Source organism: Papio anubis, chromosome 17, assembly GCF_008728515.1.
Source record: "Papio anubis isolate 15944 chromosome 17, Panubis1.0, whole genome shotgun sequence".
NCBI lineage: Eukaryota > Metazoa > Chordata > Mammalia > Primates > Cercopithecidae > Papio > Papio anubis.
In genome coordinates, this window is record NC_044992.1 from 15,339,824 (window position 1) to 15,350,990 (window position 11,167).

At 44.6% G+C, this 11,167-nt stretch overlaps 1 protein-coding gene across 1 annotated transcript; it reads right to left on the minus strand.

Annotated features, from left to right (window-relative positions):
* Positions 1–510: 510 nt before the first annotated feature.
* On the minus strand, positions 511–2,705 carry LOC101024758 (CMT1A duplicated region transcript 15 protein-like protein). The gene is given in 2 exon segments (XM_017950372.3): positions 511–1,274; positions 1,416–2,705. Coding segments are annotated over 2 exon segments (846 nt in total). The 5' UTR covers positions 1,681–2,705; the 3' UTR covers positions 511–693.
* Between the last annotated feature and the right edge of the window lie 8,462 nt (positions 2,706–11,167).

The following is an 11,167-nucleotide window of genomic DNA, read 5'->3' on the forward strand; positions in this document are numbered from 1 at the left end:
GCAGAGAGCTCCCTCATCCCTTCTGTCATGTAAGGACACAGTAAAAAGATGGCTGTCTATGAACAAGGAAGCCAGCCCTCTGTAGACACGGAATCTGCTGACCATTTGACCTTGGATTTTACCATCTCCAGAACTGTGAGAAATCAATTTTCTATGCTACCTAGTCTGTGGCATTCTGTTTTGACACCCAGATTAGCTAAAGTGCCAGCATGTCAACTTGCACACATAATTCTTGGAAACTCTGATGCCAAATCCTTGATGGCAAAAGGTGATTGATCTGCCAGAGACATGAGCCTACATCATCCCTCTTTCCACAATAAACCAGAGGGAGAGTCAAAACAGGCAAGAGTAGGTCAAAGTCTTCTAAAAGCCATACCTGAAAAGTTTCCAGTAACAGTTGACTCGACAGTAATTTAATCACACAAACAACCACAACAAAAGACACAACTATCAGAGATATTTAGGATCACCTCAAAAACACCGTCTAACATTAGGGAGTTCAAAAAGGTGTGAAGTTCCGGAAATCAAACTTTATTGAAATATTGTTTCTTCAACTTGCAATTCTAACACTATTAATAAATGCTAGGGCAGGTGGTGGCACAGAGAGCCTGGGGCACAAGTGCTGTCTTTAAAAGCTTTGCTTGCTGTACCCTTTGGAGCTGCCTCCTGGCCCCCTCACCCTCTGCCCACCTTTTAAGAGCCTGTCCTGGATAGCACGACAGGGGCAAACAGCCTGGATGCCCAGCTGCAGACAGACATCTATGCCTGGAGGAGGAGGCTGCCTCTGGGTGCAGGAGGAGCTGCTGGAACTCTTCTTCTGAACCTTCTTTTAATGCCCTCAAGCACCTCCTGCACACAGATAGACCCCACCAGCAGCAGTAGAATAAACAGGCCCTGCAGCAGCAGGACTGCAGCTCTAGTGAATGAGACAAGCCTCTCTCCAGCAAGGTACAGGAGCCCAGGCTCAAAACCCTGGTCTTTGCCTCCATGTTTGCCACCGTGCCCAGGACTAGGGGCAGCATGGGAGCTGCTGGCGGGGGCCGTGCTGGTCATCCCGTCCCTGCCACCTGTCTCTCCAGCCACCCTTTCAGCTGCAAGGCTAAGGCCAGTGGCTACAGTAGGTGCCGTGATTTCAGGCAGCTCCTCTCTGGGCTGGTCCTTGGCTGGAGCTCCCTTCACCTCCAGCGCTGTCTCTGGAGGGGGCTCTTCCCATGCTGGTTCTGGCTCAACAGCTGGTGCTGGAAATGCTTCTATTTCTGCATATTGAGCAGGAGCTGAGAAAGGAGAAAGGGTCCCTAGCGTCAGTCACTTTCCACTGGAATTTCCAAACACAGAAACAACCTCCCTGAATTTAAAGGAGTTCCAGCCCTTAAACACCGCCCCTACAAAGTCTTCCAGACTGCAGGCCACCTCACCATGGGCCTGTGCCTCCATGGGCTCCCGAATCTCCTCCTGGACAGGGACAATGTGCAGATGCAGCCCCGATGGGATCTCTGCTGTGGCCTGGCCTGCTAGGGCCTGCCCCAGGCTGCCCTGTGGTACCTGGGTGCGCCTTCTTACAAAGGGCCACAGGCGTCTGGGGTGAGGGATGAGCCTTCTTCGGCATCGTCGGAAAAGGCTCTCACTCCCTCCATTCCTGAAGCAGCAGCCTCTCGAAGTGGGGGAGCAACACGAGAACATCTTGCTCTCTCAAGCGTCTCCCACCAAGTTGAGCTGGTTACAGTGCTGACTCTAGGATCTGGGCGCCTGGTTACCAGAGTTCTAAGTTCTGTTCGGGTCTGTCATTAAGGAAGTGAGGTCGCTTCTTTAAGGTTCTGTCCCCTCAGCCCCTTCCTTCCATAAGACCTCCTCAGGACTCCACTGGGCTGCTGACTGCTCACCCTCCCCCCAGGACAACTCCTTACCTAGACACCATTATGTCCACCCAGGGCCTGCTTGGACACCTGTGCCTGATGTTCACCGGGGGCCAGATATCCTCCTCAGGCCTGATGTCCACGGAGGGCCTGATGTCTGCCTTGGGCCTATGTTCCTCTTGGGGCCTTGTGTTCACCTGGGGACTGTATCCAGCTAGGGCATGATGGCCTACTGGGTCTTGTTATTCACCTAAGGCCTTGTGTCCACCTGGGGTCTAGTGATCACCTGGGACTTGGGTATCAACCTGGGACCTGGGTGTCCACTTAAGGCCAGATGTGCGCCCAAGGCCTGAGTTTTCACCTGAGCCTGATGTTCTCCTGGGGACTGGGTGTGTTCCTTGGGTCTAATGTCCACCTGGAGCCTACATGTCTACCTAAGGCATCCATCGTGTCTACCTGCGGCCTGATGTCCACATGAGTCTGGTGTTCAACATGGGCCTGCTGTCCACCTAGGGCCTTGGTGTCCATCTGGGGTCTGGTTGTCAACTTGGGGCCTGGTGTACACCAATGGAGGGTCCACCTAGGGCCTGATGTCTGCCTGCAGGACTGGCGTCCTCCTGAGTGAGGTGGGAGGATCTCTGGAGCTCAAGAGGTGGAGACCACAGTGAGCCTTGATTGTGCCACTGCCCTCCAGTCTGGGTGACAGAGTGAGACCCTGTCTCAAACAAATCAACGAAAAACCGCACAAATTATATAGCTATACAAAAATATTTTCTTTCAGCCGGGCGCGGTGGCTCAAGCCTGTAATCCCAGCACTTTGGGAGGCCGAGACGGGCGGATCACGAGGTCAGGAGATCAAGACCATCCTGGCTAACACGGTGAAACCCCGTCTCTACTAAAAATACAAAAAACTAGCCGGGCGAGGTGGCGGGCGCCTGTAGTCCCAGCTACTCGGGAGGCTCAGGCAGGAGAATGGCGTAAACCCAGGAGGCGGAGCTTGCAGTGAGCTGAGATCTGGCCACTGCACTCCAGCCTGGGCGACAGAGCGAGACTCCGCCTCAAAAAAAAAAAAAAAAAAAAATTTTCTTTCCTTTTAACCTTATTCTGTGAGCTTTTTTCATTATTTATTTATTTTATTTTCAAAACCTTTTTAGTTAAAAACCAAGACACAAACATACACTTTCGCCTGAACCTAAGCAGGGTCAGGATCATCAATTTCACTGTCCTCTACCTCCACATCTTGTCCCACTGGAAGGCCTTCAGGGGCAGTAACAGGCATGGAGCTGTCATCTCCTTGATAATAATGCCTTCTTCTGGAAACCTCCTGAAAGACTTGCCCGAGGCTGCTTCAGTTAACTTAAAAAAAAGTAGTGATGGAACTGTTCAAAGTTACTAAATTTGGGTTTTCTGCCCACCTAACTGCCGGAGAAAGATTTTTAAAGTAGCATATGAATTATTGCTTTTTATGGAGATGCCATTATTAAATTTTATAATTGCCCTGCTTTTTCCAAATATGACATAGAAACAGTTAAATCAATTCAAGATCATTAAATCATATGAAATAATTTTTATATACATTATCTGCTGGGTTGAATATTACATAAGTCATCTCCAAACCATAGGTAGTCTTACAAAGACAGAGGCATATTTTTTAAATTGCTGAGCTTGATATCAAACAATATAAAGGCTGTTAAGAATGCTGAGATGGATTTGCTTAATAGCTATCAAACCGGCCTGCCTTCACAGGAAGGGCATATAGCTGCTGCACTTGCACCGGACAATTTATTTGTGTGTCTGTGGATAAGATGTAAAGAAAAACAATGAATAACTTCCAAGGCAGTGAAAACATTGCAGCTGAGCTCTGGAATTCTTAGTAGAAACCATGAAAAGGGAATGAAAACACTTAGAGCAATTGCAGGTTAGAAACTGGGATTCACAAGAGCTTAATGGGGCACATTATGTTAAGTGAAATTGTAGTGGGACAAGCCGCAGACAAAACTCCTCAGACACTGGATTAAAGAAGAAAGAGGTTTTTTATTCAGCCGGGAGCGTCAGCAGACTCGCGTCTTAAGAGCCGAGCTCCCCGAAAAAGAAATTCTTGGCCTTTTTAAAGGCTTACAACTTTAAGGGGTCCACGTGAAAGGGTCATGATAAATCGAGCAGGTGTGAGAAATGTGACTGGGGGCTACATGCGTCAGCTAAAAGAACAAAAAGCTTTACAATGCTTTTTTCATACAGTGTCTGGAATTTACAGACAACACAAGTAGTTTAGGTCAGGGGTTGATGTTATTATTATTACTTTTTTTTAGCTCCTAGGGCCGGGTGGTGGTGCCAAGGTTGTCTGGCTATTTATCTTACTTGGTTTTTTCTAACTTTTTGCTTTCTCTCTTTCCTCCTGTCTTGTGAACTAGGCAAGGTGGGGGGACAAGGGCAGCAGGAGTAGTGGTGATCTCCTTCCTTATCCCCCTCTTTGAGAATTTATACTAATTAGTGGGAGTTCTTTTATTTTTACTTTCTGAGTCTCTTTGCGAGACAGAGCAATAGTGTTTTATGTAATACACTTGTGCTGAAGTCTTCTGACGAACCTTTTATCATTTGAAGGAGCAAGTGTAATACACAGGGGAGCAGCAAGCAAGTTTCTATTACTAGTAATACACTTATAATGAGGGTTTTACATTTTTTTGTAGTTGGAAACTGTTTTCTGAATGAAGACTTAGGTTCAAACCTGTGTTAAACCTGTACAGGCACATGTACCAACTTTGTCATGTCTTAAGCAAGTTAGTTTTTTTACTGGGTCGTAAAAGCTTTTTCTTAGCAAGTAACACAGTATTTTTTAATAACAGAAACTTTTAAGAGCCAAGACGCTTGAACTTGGGGCGTCTGTTTGGGGAAAGATTTAGTTAAAGTAAAGTTATTTTGAGGCATTAACTCTTTTGCTTCTCAAGGCTGTTGGTCTCTTATGTTAGCCTTTTTATAAACATAACGTAAAGAGACATCCAGGTTGCCAGCAATGTTTTCAGCCAGCTGAGCAAATAGGTTTTTTTCTATTTTCTTTTTGCTAAAGGAGGAGGTTCTGGTAACTTCTGGTTTATATGTTTAAAGAATGACTGAAAGACTCGGAATTGTTGCTGGGCTGGATGGGTCTGGGTTTCCTAAGTAGTATGTGTACAGTGGGGACACCTTATATGGGTGTTTCTTCTAGCATGGTTATGGGGGGTATCAACAACAAAACAATGTACAGTATATTCATATCCAGCAAGGGCAAAAGAGGTCCTTACCTGGGAAAAAGGTTGAATACAGACACAGAACAATAGGAAAACAGTATTACAGGAAAACTATCAGTCTTAAGATTTTTAACTACATTTACTTGCTTGATGAGTCCTCAAGCTTCGGCCGTGCGTAGACTAGTCAGCTGCTGGTGTGTGACTAGAGCAGGGCTGTCGTTCTCAGCAGCAGCTTGGTCTCATCTCAGGATCGGCTGGGTTGGGTGATCTGCATCCTGCTGGCTGGTCCATTGTCCTGAGCTGCCAGTGTTATCTGACTGTGGTGGATCTAAGACACAACACCTGCAACTTTAACAGCAGTGGGAGTGGACAAGGTTACAGTACAGGGCCCATCCTATATGGGTCCTAGAAAAATTAAATTTTACTTTAAACAGAGTCACTAGATTTAAAGGGGTGTCAGGCTTATAGGCATTTTCATTTACTTAATTATGAACACTTTGTATGGCTATTTTTAAAGCCTGCATTTGCTTTTTTAAGGTTAATTCCTTTGGTTTCTGGAGGTCCCCTTTAATTTGACCTATGATTTGGGGGTGGCAGACTGAACACAATCTTATAGGGCAAATACCTAGTTTGTTTGGTGGGGGTGCACCTGACTCGGAGGAGGACCATAGCCAAAAACCTGATTTTATCTTAAATGAATTTCCTGGCAATATTTTTTTCAGTAGCTGCTGGAGTGTCTAGTTCATGCGTTCTACCTTTTCTTGAACTTTGTGCCGATAGGCTGTGTGTAACTTTTATTTTATTTTTAACAGTCTTGTTAAATCTTGCACTATGTCAGCTGCAAATGCTGGCCTATTGTCTGACTTTAAAGTTAGAGGTACTCTAAACCTGGGGATAATGTCTTTTAACAGTACTTTAGTCACTTCTTGTACTTTTTCTGTCCTGACAGGGAAAACTAACTTACCCTGAAAATGTGCAAACAAGCACTAACATGTATCGACAGCCTCCAGCACGGAGCAGTTCTGTAAAGTCTATACGCAAGTTTTCACAAGGTATTGCTCTTTTTCCTGTTTAAGTTTCTTAGAGGAGGGGCTCTTCTCCCCTACTCCCTCTTGGTAACACTATTTAGTGGCTTAGCCTTCAGTGAGTAGTTGGAATCCAGATGCGGCAGAATCTTGTTGCTTTTAACTTCTAATGTGACCATGGGCTCCTGGGAGCCTAAAATAAGGTGCCTAGTCTGCCTTAGTCTATACATTCTTCAGCTCCTGTCAGCCTGATCAGGTCAGTATTTCGTTCCTCCAAGGTGCGGCAGCCCTTGGCCGATGGCCTCTTTGTCTTGCAGCCTTGGCCATTTCTTTTATTGCCTTTTAAATATTTACCTTTTTAGTGTCCTTTCTTTTTGCGTCTCACACATTAATCTCTCTCTAGCCTTGTCCGGCTCTTGAATCCTTGCCTAACTTGACTTCTTTCACATTTATATCCACGTCCACGTCCTCTCACATTGCTAATTTTTGTTTTTATAAGAGCTGTTGCTAACAGATTGGCTTTTTTTCTTAAGTCTTTAATTTGCTTTTTTGTTTTTTCCTTCTGAGTTACCCTGCTCTTACAGCCAGCTGGTGGGGCGGGGCAAGGGCACGGGCCCCGCCCCCGCACACTGCTCTCTGTCTCTCCTGTTTTCTTCTGATTCTTTTTTTTACACTTACTTTTAGTCTTTTTGTTGTTGTTGTTCTTTTCTTTATATAGTTTTTTTATGCACTTGGAGGGTTAAACAGGCATACCGAGAGTCAGTGTAAATGTTTACATTCTTACCTTTACTGAGTACTAAGGCCCGAATTAAAGCAATGAGCTCAGCTTAACAAGACAGTGTCCAGGGTTACCACCGCATATTCCGCACCTCTCTCTCCTTGTGGGTTGATGAAGCTGTATAGCTCCTAGTCTACTGATGCCTAAGACTGGTCCCGGAGGTCAGGTCTGCTAGAGTAAACTTGAGTCCCACACACCTCTACACAGTTATGCTCGACAGGGCTTTAGCTGCCGGGAGCAAGGTGCCGGGTTCAGGGTGTTTCCAGTTTAGTAAATCAATGGTTGGAAAGGGCTGATAGATGAAAGTCTGTTGCCCACCCCTGGATGTGGGCCTGGTCATTATAATAGACAGGTCCTTGCGTCTGCCTGAGAGGCATTTACATAGCTCAAGCAAGAACAGATCTGAGAGGGCCCACTTGACTATCTTGACTTCCTTCCTTGGCCTCTCTAGGCTCCCATCCTCCCCTTCGAGGTGAGACCTGGGGCATGTTAGCTCCTGAATCTCGTTTCTGAGGGGGCTGTTGGCCTCAGTAAAGCGGGGTAGGCTGGGACATATGGAGAAAGAATTTCTATTATCTCTGGCAACTCCTGCAAAACTGGCTTCTCTTGCTGTTTCTGGGACTCCTTTTTTTTTTTTTTTTTTAACTCTGTGTCTGCTGGCGAAGCTGCTCTTACTTTTACTTTTGGCTTTTTTGCAATAAGCTCTTAAACAGGGCTAAATTTATGCTGGTTTTGTCTATCTTATATTTAACCATGAGTCAATATACAGGAATTTGATCTAGGTACACTGGCTGTCCTCCGACCCCTGTCACCACCTTAAATACATGGCCAATTGTTCTCTGTCTGTAGTTCCTTCAGTGGGCCATCCAACACCAAAAGAGGGCAATTCTAATTTACACAGAGTTCTTAACCTCTAGGGGGTTAACTTAACTCTATAATCTCCTGCAAAACCTTTTTTAAGGTTCTGTAACATGCATTTTAATAGAGTAAGTTTTGATGATTTGATGACTTTCCTTTTTTCTTTTTGAAATGTTTTTAACACATTTCCTAGTGGAGTGGCCTTACTTTGTGTCTGACCTATTTTTCTCTCGCGACAAAACAACATTCACACTACAAGAAGGAAAGGGCACAAGATCACTCACTCGTCTAATTCACACTAAATCAAAATCAAAGCTATAACCAAAGTGTTGTTAAAGGCACAACTGTTCGTCAAGCACTTTAAGCCAAGTCAAAATCAGAACCAAAACCAAAGCGCCAATAAAGGCACGCCTGTTTATCAAGCAATTCAAGTCAAGTCAAAATCAAAACTAAAACCAAAGTATCAAGCAATTAATTCAAATCAAGTCAAAAACAAAAACCAAAGTGCCGGTACAGGCACGCCATGGGTGATCAGGCCACGCTTCCACTCAAATGGAGTGGGCAAGTTCTAAAGACCTGTCTTACCAAGTTTCAGATGTCTGGACTTAAAGTGCCAGTGCCGTCCCAGTGTTCAGCCACTGTGTTGATCCTCCATGGGGGTCTGCCGTGCACTGCTCTGACGAGACGTTCCTGACGAGACGTTCCATTGCGGCAAATGCCTACCCGGGAGCGTTCTCAGGATCCTCATCTCAGGATGTACATCTCAGGATCCGCCCAAGCTGGCCAGAGTCCGCCTACAGGGCAGGCATAAGCTGCCTAAGGGGCTGCCTCTACCGTCCGTAAATCACCTCGCTTCCCGGTCAAGGAACCAAGAAATGTAGCAGGATGAATACAGACAAAACTCCTCAGACACCAGATTAAAGAAGGAAGAGGTTTTTTATTTGGCCGGGAGCCTCGGCAGACTCACGTCTTAAGAGTCGAGCTCCCCGAGAAAGAAATTCTTGGCCTTTTTAAAGCCTTACAGCTTTAAGGGGTCCACGTGAAAGGGTTGTGATAAATCGAGCAAGTGTGGGAAATGTGACTGGGGGCTACATACATCAGCTAACAGAATAAAAAGTTTTACAATGTTTTTTTCATACAGTGCTGGAATTTACAGATAACACAAGTAGTTTAGGTCAGGGGTTGATATTATTATTACTTTTTTTTAACTCCTAGGGCTGGGTGGTGGTGCCAAGGTTGTCTGGCTATTTATCTTACTTTTGTTTTTTTCTAACTTTTTGCTTTCTCTCTTTCCTCCTGTCTTGTGAACTAGGCAAAGTCGGGGGAGGAGGGCAGCAGGAGTAGTAGTGGTCTCCTTCCTTAAAATCAGCCAGGCACAAAAAGACAACTACCACGTGATCTGACTTATGTGGAATGTAAAACAATTGAACTCACAGAAGCAGAGAGTAGAATGGAGGTTACCAGGGGCTGGGAGGCAGGGGCTTGGGGACATAGTGAAAGCATTCAAAATTGTACTTAAGAGGAATAAGTTTAAGAGATATATTGCACAACATGGTGACTGCAGTTAATGTATTGTATTCTTGAAAATCAAGAAGTGTTCTCACCACAAAAAATAAGTATGTGTATGTTCCTGAGCGCAATGTAATCATTCCACAATCTGCTTATTTCTAAACAGGTTTTACACAACATATATACAATTTTATTTGCTATTTAAAAAGCTAATGGATTGTAAAAATTAAGTACTGGAAAACTTGTAACAGTTTAGAACAACTCTCTTTGTAAAATTAATGGTTCCTTTCTTAACCAACCTGCTGGTCTCTATTAGTTAATGAAATGGAACTTAGTTTATACTCTAAATCTCAATACAAAATTGTAGTCGTCTTCTACGTATTAACTGATCTGAAAGTAACAGCAGAATCATAATGAAAGCCATCTGAAAAGAAAGTTATCCCAAATGAACAGTTTTATTAGCCTTTGATTTATCTCTTTTACTTAGAAATAAAATGAATAATTATTATTTTAATAGACCCAGTTGCTTCAGGCTATAAACTTGATTATTCAATTTCCACTTCAATTTTTATAGCCTGAGAGACATGCTTTTGAAAATATTCTTGGCTGTGTGCGGTGGCTCACACCTGTAATCCCAGCACTCAGGGAGGCCAAGGCAGGCAGATCACGAGGTCAGGAGATCAAGACCATCCTGGCTAACACGATGAAACCCCATCTCTACTAAAAAAATTTAAAAAATTAGCTAGGAGTGGTGGTGGGCGCCTGTGGTCCCAGCTACTAGGGAGGCTGAGGCAGGAGAAAGGTATGAACCCAGGAGGCAGAGCTTGCAGTGAGCTGAGATCGTGCCACTGCACTCCAGCCTGGGGGACAGAATGAGACTCTGTCTCAAAAAAAAAAAAAAAAAGTAAATATTCTTGGCCGGATGTGGTGGCTCAGTACCTATAATCCCAGCTACTCAGGAGGCTGAGGGATGAGAATCCCTTGAACCCAGGAAGTGAAGGTTGCAGTGAGCCGAGATCATGCCACTGTACTCCAGCCTGGGCAACAGAGGGAGACTCTGCCTCAAAAAAAAAAAAAAATCATTCTTGAATAAAAACACAACACCTTTAATTCTATGCTATTGTCCTTTATATATTAACTTGTAGAAAAAGAAAAAATTTGTACAATGAAATTTATTAGTCTACTTTAGATTAATATGTTTTCCTTTATATCATGCAGTTTACTTCTTAATCAATCTCCATAATCAACTGCATTTTTTTTTTTTTTTTTGAGATGGAGTCTTGCTCTTGTTGCCCAGGCTTGAGTGCAATGGCATGATCTCAACTCATCACAAGCTCTGCCTCCTGAGTTCAGGCTATTTTCCTGTCTCAGCCTCCCCAGTAGCTAGGATTATAGGCATGTGCCACCACACCTGTCTAATTTTGTATTTTTAGTAGAGACGGGGTTTCTCCATGTTGGTCAGGCTGGTCTCGAACTCTTGACCTCAGGTGATCCACCCACCTCGGCTTCCCAAAGTGCTGGGATTACAGATATGAGCCACCGCGCCCAGCCATATTTCTTTACAGATGTTAAATTTGAGGCAATTGTCTTTTAAGATACCCTTTTGTCAGTTTCACTTACTGATGGCAACTTTCTACTTTGAGTAACATGATTCATCTCTACTGTCAGGTGTTGGGGTTGCTGAGGGAGGAAGGTGTGTGTGTGTGTGTGTGTGTGTGTGTGTCTGTGTTTATTTTGTTTACAGACTGCATTTGTCCTACTGGCTGGGAGAACACACACCGACATCTGTCCTGGCAGTGAAGGAGGGAGCCGCCCTCTGGGCACAGAGAGAAACCATCACTGCACCCAGAGTGCACCTACTCCAGTAAAGAAAAAGTCTGAGAGCTTGCACACTAGTGAGATGATCAGTTCCTCACTCTG